The 19802-nt window shown below is 33.8% G+C and overlaps 1 protein-coding gene across 2 annotated transcripts in view; it reads left to right on the top strand.

The window, feature by feature from the left end:
• Positions 1-19802, top strand: part of LOC110997144 (mucin-5AC) — a 74939-nt gene that overhangs the window by 33799 nt on the left and 21338 nt on the right. Inside the window, exons 6-19 of one of the 2 annotated variants that reach the window (XM_045634814.1) lie at positions 3645-3774; positions 3957-4142; positions 4705-4930; positions 5454-5559; positions 6107-6220; positions 7033-7112; positions 7719-7841; positions 8345-8568; positions 8766-8865; positions 10389-10527; positions 10836-10949; positions 11219-11440; positions 13950-14096; positions 14320-14680. In XM_045634814.1, coding sequence (XP_045490770.1) covers positions 3645-3774; positions 3957-4142; positions 4705-4930; positions 5454-5559; positions 6107-6220; positions 7033-7112; positions 7719-7841; positions 8345-8568; positions 8766-8865; positions 10389-10527; positions 10836-10949; positions 11219-11440; positions 13950-14096; positions 14320-14680 — 2272 coding nt within the window. Of the gene's footprint in view, positions 1-3644; positions 3775-3956; positions 4143-4704; positions 4931-5453; positions 5560-6106; positions 6221-7032; positions 7113-7718; positions 7842-8344; positions 8569-8765; positions 8866-10388; positions 10528-10835; positions 10950-11218; positions 11441-13946; positions 14097-14319; positions 14681-19802 lie in introns of both variants that reach the window. The other variant, XM_045634813.1, reaches the window with a different exon arrangement.

The following is a 19802-nucleotide window of genomic DNA, read 5'->3' as shown; positions in this document are numbered from 1 at the left end:
TTAGGCATTCTTTTGGACATTATTAACACATTTAAATGAATGAAACAATTCTCTAAAATCTATTTAATAATACACTGTGACAAACTCTTGTTATTAATCAATTAGTCGAAAGAAATATTTTGAAAGGATATAATCAAATGAGCGCCTACAAACTGTAAATCATTTTAATAGCTATAATACAATTTGTGTCGCTTATATTTACATCGGTAGCCCTGAGACAACCTACATGACGCCTGTCGAAATAATATTATTATTAAATCTTAATGTGCTTTGTAAGTGTCTAAGCATTAGTTTTATTATGTCAATACTAACGATAATATCAGCTATTTCTATTCTCGTGCACAATAAGGGGACTGTCGAGCGATGGATAACATATATTGAGAAAGTTAGCATATTCCTAAATTCGTTAGCGTTTCATGGCCAAAATGTCCTTACGGGCAAGTATGTGTATGTGTGTGCAAACGATCCTTATATACAGAAATCGCGGAACTGTTGCCAGACAATTACAAATCTAAATCGTTGATGACCGATGATGTTTTGTTCTCGCCTAGAATAGAAGTGCGTGCGTATGATATAAATCTTAAAATATATGAGAATTCAAAAGAGTGTCAGAAATTCAGTTTAAATCCTTGATTGTAAAACTATCAGTGGACATAAATTTAGAGAATTTTAATTTGTGACGTAACTGTACAAAAGTTACAGAGTAAATATATTTTGACTTTTAAGTGTAGCAATATTGCTATTATAAAGATGCATACAAAGAAAAGTCAGATCTATGATATTTAATGCAAAACGGTCATTTCCGGGATGTTGGTCGGTGAAGGTAAATGCGCTGCGCCGGCGCACCTTGAACTTTGAAGGAGCATCTTTTACATTCACATGATATATAACTTGTTTTAAAATTATTACAAAAGAATCTTCCACAATAACAGTGCAAAGCTATCTTGTTTTTAATTAAGTTTGAACATAAAAACATTGTGTATGTAACAATAATTTTCAATTCCATTAAATGAGGGAATATTTTTTTTTAATGTTTTCTTTATTTTAATTTGGAACGATGCTTCTGTTTTTAGAAGAGAACCAAATGAAATGGTATGTAAACTGTAACTAAAGTTTTGTGCGTTTCATTAATATTACGATCAGCCCCCGATTTAGGGGAAGGCAACAGCCCCTGGTCTCCATAATAGGGACTTAAATATATATATATATATTTATATAATTATTATATATATATATATATATATATATTATAATTATATAATATAAATATATAATATAAATATGTAACCGGAATTGAAAAATCTGTTGGAAAAATTAACCATTCTGTTGGGGATCATGGGGCTTCCATGGAGCATATTTTGTTACCCCGAGGCCTTCGGTCCTCTAAATCTGACGACGATTATTGCATACTGTTAACATATTCTATCCGTTACTATCGCTATATGTTCGTTGATTAATATTAGGAGCCATTGCAAGGTTAATGTTCTTGAAAAAGCAATTTAGTAACATCCACACGATCAATTTACTAACAAATCACGGCCTATTAGCAAAGGTCTACGTGTTTAATGCGTGATTTGCTTCTGAAGATGACACTTGCGAAATTGTGACACCTCAAATTGTAGTCCAATGTCACGATGGACTAATGTCAATCGACCTTACATCAGACCAAAGCTTAGAATTATTTAATTTATATTTATCATCATTAACACTAAATTCCTTTTTATCCATTTTTTTAAACAAACCAAAGCCAAATCAAAATCTGTATCTTACAAATTACGACATACACGTGTCTTTTGAAAGTTAGGGCTACCTGAAAATCATATTAAATTAATTACTAGTAGCGCCATCTATGATTCAGCCTACGAACTTTGCAGTTCATCTGTGTTATGTTACGATTGTTATTCTTGTAATAATTAATAAATTATTATGCTTTCTACAATATTAAACTAGCGAACCTGACTGTCCTGTCAGACGTCTAAAATACAAAAATTCAAAAAAATATGTTAATATGTTATAATGTAAGGTGGGATTTTAATAAACTTGTTGTTTTAATTTAAAATTGTAATTCTGATACGCACTATAATTTTATTTTATATCTTTATTACATTTAGAATGGGTACATAAGATAAATTTATAAGTCACAGTCTTAAGTACAACATTTACAAAGTTTAAAAAAAAAATTTCACTCTAAACCATTCCAATCCACTTGAACACATACGTAATTAACTTAAAATCAGCGTAGCCTTTTAGAAAGCAAATGCAAATTAAATTATAATTTATTTTTCAATATAAAGGCCCTAGAACAGTTTTCTTTAATAATAAAAAAAACGTATAAGTTTGATAAAGTATACTTCAAATATGCTACGTTTTATTACTACACAAATTATGATGAAGTTTTTGTATCCGTTACAGTATAATAGTATATTCTCAATGTTTGTTTTCTACGTTCATTAGTTGATAAAATTATCATAGGTTCCCTTTGAAAGTTGTTACAACATATGTATCTTTCCGAAATCAGTAAATGGAATCATTTAAACAAATGATTAAACGATCCCATATATTATCCCCAAAAAATAAAAACAAACTTCCGTGTTTCTCTCCAGCCAGTATTTAAATAAGGTCAAATACACAAAGAGGTTGCATCTCACACGTAATATATTCTGTGACCCAAGTACAATATGAGCTTGATCAATATTTGTAAGACATTAACATTACGTGATGAGTGAGAACAGTGTTGTAATGTTTAAACAATCGAAATGATGAATATCATCTAACCGAGTCTATACTTTGTACTTGCTTTGATTTTTTGTTGAATAGTTTGTCTGATGCAGTAAGCACGCCATGATTTATGCCCGTGAAATATATTTGCCTGCATAAGCCTTTTATGTACACCGTTTTCACTCTTGAACCTCTTCATGACTTAGACCTGAAGTTATTACATTAGTCCTCATATAAAATATTTTAGTTTCTTTTCAACGTTCAAGTAACCATAGTCCAAAGAGATGATAAGACTTATCATTATGGCGCATTATTATTTTAATTTTAATTACTTGATTTTGTTAAGAATATATTTCTATTGTAGTCAACGCTACGGTGGACAATTTTCGCTTAATATAAAAATTTTGTTATATTTTTTAAGTATAAATAAATTAAAATCGCTTTAGAAGAGTAACAAACGTGGCATCTGCACAATATTTCATGTTGTTTCTGAGAGATAATTTAATCCAGATGATTCATGATTCATTCCTTGCAGTGAAGCAAGGCAGCATATTAATGGTATTTGTAAACCAACATATAACATATCACGAGAATGTTTCCGGAGTAGTAGTCCGGGCTTTCCCTTTGGGTGAAAGAGGAGCGTCACATGCTTCTTCTTAGCCTCTTCTTAGCCTCAGATCTGCCTGATACAGAATTTTTTTTGCTATCCATGGTCGCGCTTGGCGGCACTTCTACCCCGCTTAGCTCAATCTCATCCAACCCGAGGATATCTTCGTAGGTGTAGTCGTTCTCCTCATTTAGAATTTGACACGTCATGATAAAAATCTCGGTTGGAGGAGAGTTTCTTGTTTCTTGTCTGTTATACGACTCAATTTGAAAGTAAATGTTAATTTAGATTTCTTTGACCTGATTCTTAATTGCTTCAGATACTTGGACTGGATGAATCTACTGACATACGACTATCACTCTGCCTTCGAACCCGCTGTCAATCATCACGCACCATTATACCCTCTAGAAGAACCTAATGAATACAGCGTTGACAATGAGCTTAATATCGTAAGTAGTCTTCTCTCAAGTCAATACTTATGAATCTCTTACTCCCGTTTCATAGTACTAATGTACTAATGGCATATATTATATCAAAATGTTCGATTATCAATTATATGTCTTATAATAATAGATTTGTGATGACTTTCCTACGACAAAGCTTTCATATTTTTAATGATTTCTTTTATCAGGATTACACGATTAAATTCTATTTGGAAAATGGTGCGAGTCCAGACAAATTAGTTCTGGGAATTCCCACTTATGGGCGTTCATATACGCTGTTCAACGCTGATGCAGTGGAGATTGGATCGCCTGCTGATGGTCCGGGAGAACAGGGAGATGCTACTAGGGAGAAAGGATATTTAGCGTTCTATGAGGTACGTAAATAAATAGTTAAAGTGGTTTTATTAGATAAGCTACTACATAAAGTCGAAAATGAAATATAATAAAATACCTAAGATACACAATCCCTGCATTCAGTAGCAATGTCTTTGTTAACGGGGATCTCTGAAACAGACTGGTTCTAGCCCTTGGTATCGCTAACCTTGGTCTAAATCATTTATATATAATGTATTCGTCATTGATTTTATGTTTGTCTAATGTTTACCGGATGTTCACATAAACATTAATTATGTTCGTACAATCACTGAAATAAACATTGAACGAACTCATTGTTTATTATGGGTTTGTTCTTTTTTGTTATTATGTTGAGGATTTCATGTAATATAATTTTTTTTTAAATCTTCATTGAGTAATCATGGAACATAATGATCTTGATTTTACTCCGGACCTTTATGTCTAAATTCGTCGGTCGTTCATATGAATGTACCAGGAGAACACTTTAAGTACTTTAATACAATAAAAACTCACTTCGCTTTAAAAATAGGTGTTTGTTTTAAAACAACAATTAATGTACATAACATTCTTCCTTCGTTATAGATCTGCGAAGCACTCAAAAGTAACAAAAAGAAGCGAGCCATTGACTCCGAAGAGGACTCAGAGGAAGAGTCAGAAGAGGAAGAAGAGGAGCAGGAATGGACGGTGATGCACCCAAACCCCAACGCAATGGGACCAGTGGCGTATAAAGGCAATCAATGGGTTGGATATGATGACATCGACATCGTTAAGAAGAAAGGAGAATATGTAGCTGAGAATGCCCTTGGAGGTAAGAATAAGATTCATCATGATCCTGGTTTTAGGGCAAATAACATGTGTGGTGGTCACGAAAAACAAAAGACGAACGACGGCGTGGTCCACTTGAAAGGGATCGATTGATTGGATGTCTGAGTCAAAGATATTCGAGAGATGCAAGACAAATTATTTATACATAAAAAATATCCTGCAAAACCAATTAAAAAAGTTATTCACATGAAACAAAAAACAATCCCGAAAAACTTATTAGGAAAAACAAAATTACACAATAAAATATATTTTATATCATCGTTCGTCAGTTTATTGCCGTTATTGCCTTCCGTTCTACGCCCTTGATTTCAGAACTGGCAGTAAATGTAAAACCAGAAGCATTTCATATACATTTCTGTTTTGACGTTCATAAGTGTACATTGAAGTTCCTATGGACCAATCACAATTAATCCGGACAAAGAATAGTTTTGTCTTTTGATTTACGTTCTCATTCTTCTGAATCGTAAATATTAGTAGTCTAAAATATAATATAAAATTTTTCACAGGTATTATGTTCTGGTCAATCGACAATGACGACTTCCGTGGCAATTGTTATGGAAAACCGTATCCACTTATTGAGGCGGCAAAGGAAGCTTATATCGCCAAATTGGGGTGTGTATTAGATTAAAAATCTTCTTAATTATAGTCAAAGATTTAAATACTTGCGCCCCGGCTTCGCACAGGTGCAATGCTGATGAAAAGGACATTTTTAATAAGTATAAAATAAATTCAAAGTGCTATAGGGAGAACTGTTTTTTTTTATGAAATCTTAGTCACTATTTATCGTAAAAAGTTAATGACAGAAACATATACATATGAAACTTCCTCTTCAATCACTCTATCTATTAATATACCTCATCAAAATCCGTTGCGTAGTTTTAAAGAAATTTTTATATACAACTTTATTTTTTACTATCTGAATTGACGTTAAAAACCTTCAAAGAACTTTTTCGTAAAGATACTTAAGTTCATTAAATTAAATGTAAAAAATTAATTGAGGTCGTATCTAACGGATTTATAAAATTATTACATTTTTTAGTTATTGAAAAAGTCCTTTTATCATAATAGAATTAATTTGAACTTGAAATGAAAATTTTAAATACCTTAATATGCGTTCCTAATAAATCTTTAATTTCACACGACAAATATATTTTTATAGATCCACGGTAAATACAGTGAGACAACCAGAGTCTTCAAAAGCAATTAGCTCGAGTAGTAGAAGAAAATCAAAGCCACGTTCTACCACAACTACAACACAGAAACCAACCACAAAGTAAGTAAAAAAAACACGTATTGGTATATATGATATTAAAAAATATTGCAGACTATCCATATTATCTCACAAAAGGCATGAAAAGTTATGCTAGATTTGGATTTCGAATCCGTAGCGGTCTTACCACATATTTATTTGAATTAAGATTTCAAAAACGTACACACAGAGTTCGCTTATAGCAACTCTGTGCCACACTCTCAAATACATGTGCACACATTCACACATACACATTTAAACAAACTTAATCTTAGCTTTAGCTTATTTGGAACTTATCCGGACATTGTGAAACAGACCCTAAGACTACTTTCTTAAGAAAACTCTTTTAATCATGCACCAAGTACCACGGAATAATTGTAATCTAGATACGCAAAACTCAGGGACTAGTCCCACACTATTTCGATCAATTTCGTGTCAACCATATTAGTGTCATGAATTAAGTTTTATTTCATAATATTTAATAACGGAGATAATTCAAAAACATCTTATACATACAAAGAGGTAACGCCCACAGTGGTTGCGTGGGATCAATACAAAAGACCTGATATTCTTTGCTTTAATTACTTCTCATTTTTTAAATTGATTAATTGAATTAAGCCTATTCATCAAAAAAAGTATCGAAAGTAGTATTTCTCTTAATTTGTACACATTATTTTATTTAAACAATACTATATTACGAAAAATTATATTATTATTATTATTATTATGAAAAAACGTTAAAAGTTTAGAATCAACTAGAACCAGCTAAAAAAATAAAATAAAAATGCCAAAAATGTGTTTATATCTATTTATTATGAGACTTTGTGTTGTTTTAGGAAACCAAAAAATATACAAAGTTCAACTCCAGTTTGGAACAACACGCCCGAACCCCCGACAACACCTGATCCAGGATCTGGTAAGCTTCATATTTTGTCAAGCTTTTTTTACTTAAAAGTTTCAGAGGAAACGTGCCATCAACAGTTAATGTCTGTATTACCTCTGACCTGCATAATACATTTTTTTTATTCCAACTCACAAATATACAGTATTTAAAATTTTCTTAGACTTTATAATAATTATTAATAAAAAGAAAATCAAAACAAGTTTAAAAAAGTTTACACCCTGTGGCAGTGCACCAGTGTATTACGACGCTTAATAAATAATAAGTAAGAAAAATACAGTTTATTTAATCGTTAATAATTTGTGGAGGCGGTTTTCCTAAAAAATCGTCGAATCCTCTAGCCACGCCCTGACCGACTTCAGTAGCTAAAGGAATAACTTTTTAGCTGGTTTCTTTGATTATTCTGATGGTTGCCACACTTTGTACAATCAGCAAAAAAATTATTATATAATACGTATACGTCTGTCAAAACAATAAAGGATTTCGTTTATTTAAAAACCTATTTATTTCTTGTCAGTGTGTAACTGTAAAAAAGGCACATACATTATATTTCTGTTCTGTAAAAATGTTTAGAATTAGTTGATTTTTTATTCAGTTACTGATATAAATATAAAATTCCAGATTTCAAATGTACCGACGAAGGATTCTTCCCACACCCTCGTGACTGCAAGAAGTACTTCTGGTGTTTGGATTCAGGACCATCAGACCTTGGCATCGTTGCTCATCAATTTACATGTCCTTCAGGTAATATTCTCACACTAAGCGGCCTGCTTCAGACGAGTGATATTTTATTTCGTTTTTCAAATATAGCCTTTTTTTAAATAAATAAGTTTATCATTAAAATCTTAGTGACTTATAATATAAACAGGAATCTTTTCTATTTCATTATTTATTTAATTGTAATAATTAACAGCGTGCTAACACGAGAAACCGTATTCCGTGTAATAGAAGTCAGAAGATATTATGAGATAAATATAAATAAGGACTTTATTTATAAGAAAATTAAGGTTTTTAATTATTTTAAAAAACATCCAATGATTTCCCTATTAGAGTTAAAAAATATCTATTAATTTGAGTAAAATGCCATCATTAACTTTTGTACCACATTCTTCCAAATCAATTATTATTATAATTATTATAAAAATAAAACGAAGTTACACAGACTTACTTCTTATTTCTAAATTGTTAAAGACTAAATATTCTTACATTAATTAAAACTAAAAAAATTCTTTTAACTCAAATTTCAGGTCTTTATTTCAACAAAGCAGCAGACTCCTGTGACTTTGCTCGCAACGTCCTCTGCAAGCCGAAACCGGCTGCGACGACTAAAGCGCCCACGACTTTGACCACTAAGCCATCCACGACCACAACAACACTGACCACGACAACAACAACGACTAGACGACCGATCAGACTTACGTCTAGGAGCTCTTTATTGTTCAGAACATCCACTACAACTACTCCTGAACCCGTAAGCATTCAATTTCTTCAGACCTATTTTCGTATGATTCATAACAGATTTAACAAGCGATGTTTAATAAGCGTTCAAAATATAAAATTCTAAATCTTGCTTCTATTTGGCCATGCCTATTACTGGCCCAGTGCTCCAAAAATAATGACCGATTAGTTTTTAAAGTTTATTCAATGCTTCTTTATTGTGCTTAACAGATTAGCGAAGAAGACGTCTCTGAGGAAGAAGATATAACAGATGAGGATGCTGAAGATCCAAAGGTCATAAAGGAGTTGATCGATCTTATTAAGAAAGTTGGTAAGTCACTGTTTTTTTATTCATTCTTAATGACCCTGATAATGAGTCGTTATTAGCTTTTAACTGTCGCATGCAGATGCAATAAAATGAAAGGAAATTATGTGATTTTTAAATATATAAATACCTTTAATTTAATTATAGTATGGTATACTCGATTTGTTAACATTAATATTATATTATTGTCGCAGTCGTATTGTATAATCTGCCGTATTACATTACGGCTAGCTGTTTTCAAAAACAGAGCCGTTTTGTAATTCGGCGTTTTAACCATTAGCTGTATTGAATGCGGCTAAATGATGAAATTTTTAGTTCCAATTTTTAACACTCGTGGCGCTGCCTGTCATAACAACAACAATGGCGTTGGATGCAGAAAGCGTGTTACTAAATTGCGAAGTTACAAGTGAATTAAACAAAGGAAACGTGTTAAATCTGTCGGTAAACAGTGAATTTAAGAACAATTTTGAAGTGCAATTAAAAAAATTCTATTCTTCTCAATGTGGAACAGTGAAAAAACCGTGGACAAAGGACCGAGTTTTAGAGGTTATAATGCATATCAAAACTGCAAAGGTGGCTATGGATTCTGGTGTTCGACGGAATTCTACACAATATTATTGGTACAAAAAATATGATATTATGAATGTGGCCGATGAAGATTATTTGATTTTAAAGAAAAAAAATCTTGAAGATCCTACTATCAGATTGGTACCTATGGAGCAGTATTTTGACATTTTAATGGAAATCCATAAGGAAAGTGGCCACGGCGGGCGAGACAAAATCCTGTACGCTATAAAAAATAGACTTTATGTTCAAAAAAATTTCTTTATTTATGAAAAAATTTTTAAAGCCAAATACTTTAATTTGTGTTTAAGTGAATAATAATCGTTGAAAAGAATATCGTAAAAATAAATGTTAGCTGTATATGATTATTAAAATTTTATGTTCGGAAAAGTTTATTTGTAGTAATGTACCTAATTATTTCATGATAACTGTGCCCTGTGATTTAGGTAACTTAATGTTTATGATAAACTGTTTAAAAGTCGAAAGAAGAAATCTGTGTAAGATTTTTATGATTAATAAAATTCATTTACGCTTTAAGCATGTTTGATTTTGTTAGTATGGTCACCCTAAAATTTAAGTAGTAGTACAATGCGGCTAAACGTGGGCCGCTTTATCGAAGAACGTATCGCAATGACAATACGGCTAATGTTTAAAACGCCGCATTACAAAACGGCTCTGTTTTTGAAAACAGCTAGCCGTAATGTAATACGGCGGATTATACAATACGACTGCGACATTATTATAAAATAAAATATCGTGCCTCAAAGGCCGGCAACGCACTCGCAAGCACTTTGGCATTGAAGTGTCCATGGCGGTATCACTTTATATCAGATGAGCCTCTCCGTTTGGGTTTTGTTATATGAAACAATATAGTTTATATATTTGAACAACATCTGCTGCTAGTACATCTGGTTTATATGTGTATTATTTCTGCAAAGTATAAATCATTGAAAATAAATTTTCAGGAGGAGTAGAACAATTGGAGAAGCATCTCCGTCTTTCAGAAACCGGTGTGAGCCCTGATGGAGTTGTCACCACCACGCCAGCTAACTTCAACAAGAAGTTGTACCAGAAGGTGTTAGAACGGGCAAGAGGAAAGAGCAAGTATGTACATGACATATTTTACAACAGTCTTCCAAGTTACCGTAACTTTGTTTATTATTATTACTTACTTTTGTAATTATTATTTTGATTATGTGGCTGCTTGTCTAATTTTTTCCGTTGCTGGCTTGCTTATGTTCTTGTATAATTAATGTGTATGTTTATGTATGTAAAGTCATATTTTCATGTATAATTTTAAGCGTACACATTTTTTTAGAATTTATGAATAAATAAATATGAAGCAGTCATTATTTACTTTCTTTAACTATGTTTATTTTCAAAATTCTGAGTTCTCTAAAAAAATTTTTTAGGTATGGCAATAACTTGTTGGAGAGCGGAACTCAAAACAGCCGTAGTGGTCCTCAAAATGCTGGCATTGAACCTTCTGCAGAACGGGAAAAATCATACAAAAAGGATAGACCGCAGTAAGTTATAACTTTAGTATTTAATTTTATTTATTAAACGCTATCTCATACAAATCTCTTCCCTGTGTGTACATTTAATGTCCCTATTTTCACAAAAACATTTATATTTGAAGTCAAAGGAAATAGAATGGGGAGTAATTGACTGTACCAAAACTTGTTAAATAATAAATTACTGATTATTAAGCGGAATTTTGCGTCCAAAAATATTTTTTAAACGTCAAGTTTTTTTGTCGCAGTAATAAATAGGAAGTATTTTCATTATTTACCAGATATGTAACAATAAACCGAGCAAGACAAGCGTCATCTACTCCAGAACCTCTGGAAAGCTTGGAGGAAGACGAATCAGGCTCTGAAGAAGTCCAGGAACCAGTGCGGGCTAAGATCTTGGAGTCCGTAAGCAGTTTCGGAACCTCTAAGCCATTGCAATACGTTAATATCAGAAGACCTCGACCAACTACTGTTAGTGACTCTGCTGATACAGCGTCATATAGGTGAGATGGTTATAGTTATCGTAAACATAATTTGTTTATATGTTAAACCTTGTTTTATATTTTTTAATTTAGTTCGTGTAAACGGGGCTCTCTCTAGACATTATAAATGCACAGTGGTATATTAAAGATCTTACAACCTCTACCCTACCTCAAACCTTTTAAGTTCTAAATGGGGGTATAGCGTATGTTTGAACTTCGTAGGCTTTGAACAAATTTGGTTTAATCAAAATTAATAAAATTTCAAAATTATTATTATGGTAAAAGCTAACTAACTTACGGAAAGCCAGACGTGTTGCTAAAAATTGATGTAAAAAATGCTTTTAATTCAGTTAATAGGGATACCCTGTTGGCGGAAGTAAAACAACATATACCTGAAATATATAATTATCTTCTTCTCAGTTACGCTGATCCAACAAAATTGTTATATCGTACAAATGAACTGTCCTCAGAAGTAGGTTGTCAACAGGGTGATCCCCTTGGGCCTGCAATTTTTAGTTTGGCAATAAATAAAATAATCAAAAATTTAAATTCAAATTTCAACGTTTGGTATTTAGACGACGGCACACTAGGAGGTGATGTGGACACTGTTTTTTCGGACCTATTTTTAATAAAATCTAAATTTGAAGCCATTGGTTTGCAGCTAAATCTCAGCAAATGCGAACTGTTCATAAATAACTGCGACTTAAATTTAAATACAGTAAAACAAAAATTTCAGATTTTGGCTCCAAATATTAAAATAGTTAATAGTAATTCCCTTTACCTTTTATGTTCTCCAATTTTTGATGAATCTATTTTTGAATATATTAATAATTCTATTAATAAGTTTAAAAATTCTGCTGATCGTCTCCTTGAAATTAGTCCGCATTATGCACTTTGCATCTTAAAAAACTGTCTTTTTGTCCCAAAATTTACATATGTGCTCCGTTGCTGCTCCTTTTGGAATCACCCAGATCTTTTGACACAAGTAGACGAGGTAATCAAAATTAGCTTAGAATCGCTTCTTAATATACAGCTGAACGAGCAATCGTGGACCCAAGCATCATTACCAATCCGTTATGGTGGTTTGGGGATTCGCAAAATTTCCAGTGTCGCTTTACCAGCTTTCCTATCTTCTGTCCATAGTTCAGCAAATCTCATAAGTCAAATTTTAAGGGCATCCCCTTCAAACTTTGAGATTGCTGGCTTGGAAGAAGCTAGAAACGCTTTCTTAATTGCATGCCCAGGTCAAAATTTTCCATTTTCTCTAAATTCACAGAGGAGCTGGGACGACATAGACAGTAAAATGACTTATGACAATCTTTTGAGCCGTAGTACAGGTTCAGCACGTGCTAGGCTTTTGGCCGTGGGTACGCATGAGGCCGGCTATTGGCTTCACGCTTACCCTTCGTCAAATACAGGAACATTTCTTGAACCTGACACGCTCCGAATCGCAACCTGTCTGCGGCTTGGGGTACCGGTCTGCGCTCCTCATACTTGTCCCTGTGGCAGTGATGTCGACAAACTAGGACATCACGGACTATCATGTCAAAAAAGTGCTGGCCGCTTCTCGAGACATGCCGCACTCAACGATATCATACATCGGTCCCTTGCCACCGTCAACGTGCCTAATCTACTTGAGCCGACTGGAATTGCTAGAGACGATGGCAAGAGACCGGACGGTATGAGTTTGATTCCATGGAAGATGGGTCGGGTTTTGGTATGGGATGCCACCTGTTCAGACACACTGGCCCCTTCCAATCTTCATGGAACTAACAAGAGAGCTGGTGCGGCTTGTGATGCGGCTGAAAAAGCTAAAGTCTGCAAATACAGGGGTCTAGGCTCTGAATATGATTTTGTCCCATTCGGTGTCGAGACCCTTGGTCCGTGGGGTCCTAGCGCATTAAAGCTTTTTAGGGAACTATCAAAAAGGTTAGTCGACATCACAGGAGAACGAAGAGCTGGCAGCTACCTCGCACAAAGAATTAGTCTAGCAATTCAAAGGGGGAACGCTGCTAGTATCTTCGGAACCTTGCCTAAAGGGACTCCTTTTAATAATATTTTTTAATAATTTAATTTTAAGGCTAGTTATTAGATATATTTTTAGTTTGTAATTGTATATTAATAGTGAAGTAAGTTTATTTGCTGTAACAACTTATACATGTTTAATAGTGATCGTAATATAATGAAACTATCTATTAATCTAATATTTACGACAATATATTTGTATACCTATATTCACATTGTTTACACAAGTGCTAATGATGATATAAATAAATAAATGCGTTTACTGCACAAGACGTCCAGCGACAAAATTTCCATATATAGTTTTAATATGTATCTGCTAAACGAATACATCAACCAATAGCGTTTATTTTTTCTCGATCTCCCTTTCTCACTCTCTCTCAATCGCTCTCCTTTTTCTTCGACAAAAACGCTGCACTTTGTCGTGACGTTCCGTTAAATTATTACACTCATGCGCCTATAGAAGTTTCACTTCAAAAAGTATCTTTAAATATAAATTTTCCAGCAGAAACGCACTTTTTGATCGAGATCCCGTTATATCTGTATCGGAGACAGCTGGCTCTATTGATATTGCGAATGTTAGACGCACCACGACTCCAGAGTATGTTACCATTAGAAGGAGTAGACCTACTACCGAGGAGCCTTCTACAGTACAGTAAGTACCTTGTATATTTTATTTTATAGTGAGTGCTAAGTGTCCGCTCGGAGGGGTAGATTCTACGCTGTCAACTTTTTGGGTCTAAGGCAAGGCGGTTTCCTAAGGTTGTTTTTCGGTTTTGATAGTTTACTATTGTTCTTAAGTATTCTTGAAAATATCCCGTTTAACACAATCATGTAAAAGGATTTTTATGTAACAATAATACGTCATATTTTTGTAGATATCAACCGGCTGAACAAGTTGAATCACAAGAAACTGCACTAGAAAGAGAAATATCTTCACCTTCATTACAACCCCAATACTCCTCAATAATACGAACACGATCTACGACAGTCACGCCAGAAGAAATTAACAGTCCAGAGCCAACGACTGTACTGTCAGTACAAATATCATCATTGTTAAACGCACCTAGCCCAACTGAAGAGATAGAACCGATACAAACAACTGTATCAAATGAACCTGAAACAACCACGACAATTCTAACGACAACAACAGCTGCCCCAACAACAACTCGTCGCAACATTCTACGTAGACGTGGCTCTACTTCACCATCCACAACAACTGCGGCGACAACAACGCAGGTAAGTTCTAGAAACTACTCTTTTATACGCCGCCGTAAACCACTATCTCAACCCAACGATATATCTGAATCACAAGAAGTTAGTGAAATTAGAAAAGTTCGGTCAACTACGCCTGATAGTCGAGAAGTTGAGAGTAAGCCAAACAGAAATGTCCGGAGGTTTAGGAGTAAGTTCCAATCTAGGCAAGCAACCGATGATACAGTTCCAGCTGCTGCCACCCAAGTGCAAAGGGGACAGTTTAGACCGCAGTTAACAAGAGATGAAGTGTTATCATTGACGCCAATAGACGTAGATGATAAAGACATTGTTGGTACTGAAGATGATTCAAACCCACTTAGTAGACTAACAACTATTTCTGCAAAAATAGAGGATAGTGATGTTTCAGCAGCTACGATTGATGAGAGAAGATCAAGCGTATTATCTAGAGGACGAGGAAGATTTTCTATTACAACAGAATCATTAAGTCAGACACTTGTCACACAGTCGCCTTTAAATCAAAGGAGACCTACCTTTACCAGGTTCACACCTCGACCTTTCGCTAGGCCAAGTACAAATGCTCCTACACTTGAACTTTCTGAAAGTAACATACAATCTAGAAATCGTGCTCGTCAATCATTAATTCGACCAAGAATAGGATCTACACCGATAATTCAGGCAAGAAGACTTCCATTTCCCAGCCGAGTTTCCACTGCTGTCCCAGAAAATGTATTAAATGAGGACGAGATTGTGGAAAATAAAGACGATATAGCACTTTCAGAAACAGCTATAGAAGAAAAAGAACATGACGATGATTATGAAGAGCCCAATGATACAACTAGAACACCTTTAAAATCTCGAGTGACCATCAGAAAATTAGGAAATACTGACAATGGTCTTATTAATGAATCTTTGATTGATGAAACGGGAAAAAGAAAATTTAGAATAATACGTAGGCGCCCAACAACCTCTACAACAACTACCGAAGCTACCGTTTCAGTCACCATACCCTCAACTAGAATTAGAAAAATCATCCGAAAGAAAATCAAGCCAATCGAGGATGAGGATGTAATAAAACCTCAAAACATTAATATTGTAAATGCAGGGTTCAAGGATGTTTCTCCTAAATTACAAAACTATGGTGAAAAGACAAAATCAAGTACTACTGTCTTGCCTGAAGAAGATCTAGAAACTACAACGTTTGACGATGAAATTATCACGGAACATATTTTAACTGATTTAGTCAAAATAAACACTAAGAAAGAACAACAAACAGAAACCGATGGCAATACTTTTGAAGAGAAGAATGTATTAGCAATAGAGAATGATATCCATGACATTAGTAATGAAGAAGCAGAACATGAAAATGAAAAACCCAATGTCGTCGTTACAGAGGAAGATAAAACAATTGAAATATCTGATGAGAAGCCTACTAATAGTGATAATGTAGAAGATGAAAGCCACATTCCATCTCCACAAATAAAACAATCTTCAGAAGAAAATAGTGAGGTTTATTTGGGAGATCCCTTAAATATTAATGATGAAAAAATAAAACCAAATAGTAATGTGGCGAACAACATCCCAAACAATGTTACGAATGTTGAATTGGATGACGATAAAGACGTGTTTGAAAACAACGAAGCTACTACAGAAGCAACAACTATCGACTCAAAATCTATAAATGACGACGTCACAACAGTTAGTTCAACGCCACAGCCGTCGTCATCTACATCACGATCAAGATTACCATATAGACCGACCAAAAAATTGTTCACATCAACAACAGAGTCAGTACCATCGAGTAGTAGAACTTTTAGTCGAAAATATAATCCAGGAGCATATACAAGTCCTTCAACTGTTGAAAGACCGAACTCATTTAGAAGACCATCAACAAAACGGCCATTATTCTCGAGACCTTTTACAAGAAGGACATTCCCAACAGCTAGGACTACCCCTAAATATCAAGACGAGGACGATGAAGAGGAATATTCAGACGAAGAGCTTTTGGATGAAGAACCTGAGAGTCCTCTAGTGTTTGTGCCACCAAGTCAACTTTTCACAAGAAAACCAGATTCTGAAGAATATGATGAGGACAATGAAAATGAAGATAGGCCAGAAGAAGATGAAGCAGATGAAGGCGAAAATTACGAAGAAGAGAGTCCTTTAAGCAGTTTTAAGCCTTCGACAAGGAATCCTTTCTTTAAGCCTCGAATTGTGAATTCCAATACTTTTAGGACGTCTACATCAACAACGGAATTACCCAGACTTGTAGGCGCTGGTAGCCAAAATAAAACTCTTAGTCGAGTGGCCAACAAACCAGTAGATACGACAAAGAAAAGAGTACAGAATGTTCCAGTTGGTTATAATATACAAAAAACAAACATTTCAAGTATTGTAAACCTAACTAAACCATCTTTGACTGACCTTACAAGCACTGTTTCTGCAGCTCCTGAAACAAGCCCTACTACAATAGATACTGACGATGATTATTTATCCATGACTGAAAGTACTACGACATTATCGAATAATATAAAAGTTGACAACACTCATACGACAAATGTTATTGAATACGAAACTGTTACATCAGAGATGGAAATTGATAACAGTACCGACGACTACTTAGAATATACAACATACTATCCAAGTACAAACGATAATTCTTACATAAATACCCAAACGGAAGCTTCCACAAATAAAGAGACAGAAACTGAAAATCTAGTTACAAATAAATTAAATATAAATGAAATTACTACCACTGAAAGTTTAACGGAAATTACAACAAATATACCTCAAGTATCTCCCATTGTCAAAACGCAATTCGATAAACTGTTTTCTATTAGCAGAGTCGTTGAGGTCTCATCAAAATCTGAAAAACATAGACTAAACAAAAACAATGAAACTACACTCATAGAGGAGGGTAAAGTGATGGTTGAAAAGAAACCAACTGTTGACAAAATTGGTGAAGTTAGTAGATTTAGTCTTATAAAAATAGTAGAAGATGAAATCCCAATTTATTTGACAAGACTAGGACACGTTTATCCCGTAGACAATCCTCCTGATAACCCTATTCGTATTGACGAAGCTCGAAATGCTAGAGCTTTATTTGATTATTCAGATACCCATAAAGAAAATCTTGTGGCGTCCGAAAGTATGAATGAAGCTTATAGACACGTCAATAGGATATCACCGCCAGAAAAAAGGATCTCAGATAAAAGTAAGCCTCCAAAAGAACAAGTCAGCGAAGATGACTTTTTGTCCTACATTAACGAAGATAAAAGGAAAGAAAATCCAGAGGAAGAAGATAGTCATCTTAATTGGCAGTTTATTCCTGCTGCTTATGAGAACGAACAAAATAAACAAAATAAACCTGCTAAAAAATTCGAAGTTATTACATCCCGCACCGTTGTAGCAGATCCTTCAACTTTATCATTAGAAGGTCTTTTTAAGACTGAAAATCCTATTAAAGCGCGAAAAGTAAATGAAAATCATAATCAACCATTTGTTGTTTACTCCTCATCTGTTCCAACTCAAAAACAGGAGCCTAATATTGTCAAATTAAACGTTTTAAAATCTGAAACTGGGAGAAGTATATCAACATTTGCAAATGGACAGGAAATAGTAGGATCTTCAGTAAAAGATGACGCTACTGTAAAGTATCCAGTATATATTTCAATCCTATCATCATCCGAAGCACCGAGTAAATCAACGGAAAGTTCAACAATATTAGTCCCAACCTCTACAACAACACAAAATCCTAGCACAAGCCCTCTTTTAGAATTTCTATCAACAACAGAATCAACATCACCGGACACTCAAGCCCCTACAACTGAAGCTATTACAATCACTGAAAATCCCACAACCGAAGCTATTACAGAAGAAATAACCACCACCAAAATATCTCCGCTAGACGCTAAAAGATCTAAGTACTTCCCTAAGCGGCCTATAATAAGACCATCCAATATAACAAAGTACATTCCAGTGAGAAGTGGCAGGAAAAATGGCTCAACGACAACAAAAGCCCCATTTACTCCCAGTAAAACACGTTTCTCTGCTAATAGGGCACAAAACGTACCTATAGATGTTAGGAAAAAGAGTACAACCAAATCCTTGAGAAGTTTTACAACTGAAGCTCCAAGGTCGACGACTGAGAGACGTCCATTAGTGAAGCCAATAAGGCCCATCCGACCTGCTTTTATTCCGCGAAGACTAACCACGCCTTCTTCGACCGATGGAGACATTTAATCTAATTTACATACGTTTTGACTGAATTATTTATAAGGCAGATATATCGTTGGGTGCTTTAAAAATGCTTCAATACAGACAAATTATTTTTCTATTGTTGGAATTGTAAAGTTTACTTCCAGTAACGTGTACATATAGGATTGGTTTGATTGTAGTCACACATAGAGATTATAGCTTTAACTTAATAATTTTAAAGAAAGTTTTTCTTACCAAAAATATTGTATATTGTGTAAGTCCGTTTTGGTCTGAAGATTTTCAAACGATTTAGTTTATGTTACGTATAAGATATTTAATTTTTTAGAATTATGATTAAATTTGTTACCATGTATATAAAAGAATCGGGATTATGTAATCTTATTGTAACTCCATATATAAGAACTTGTAATAAATATTTTAAAAACTATTCCACGTTATTTTTAGTATAAGAATTTATTATGTTTTTATGCGAATTTATGTCGTGAAGAAACTTAGTACAGAAATATTGGATTTATTAATAAAGGTAAGTGATTCTATACGAACTATTTATAATACAACTTCTAAGGAAAATAATCAATCAAAAATTATAATATTGCAAAACAGTAAAATAATCGATATATTTAAAATTTATTACGATATTTTGAGTTATGTAAATAATGTAATACATCTATTGCACATGTCCGTTAATAAAACGGGTAATATTCTCTTTAATAAAAAAAATCATTCTTCTGGCTTTAAACTACATGCGACTTATTTATGAAAATGTACAGAAAATCTCAAGCAAGCATCGTGTTGTTATCATATAGGTATTTATTTATTTCGTAATCCAACAGCAAACAAATAATACATTCAATAAATATACAAAAACATTGTAACATTTACTAAAAGAAAAAACTATTTAAATTACTATTGATACCTACATTTTTTT

The sequence above is a fragment of the Pieris rapae genome, chromosome 4 (genome assembly GCF_905147795.1).
Source record: "Pieris rapae chromosome 4, ilPieRapa1.1, whole genome shotgun sequence".
In the NCBI taxonomy this organism is placed as follows: Eukaryota; Metazoa; Arthropoda; class Insecta; order Lepidoptera; family Pieridae; genus Pieris; species Pieris rapae.
Note: the sequence above shows the minus strand (reverse complement) of the source record. Positions and strands in the feature narration are given on the sequence as shown.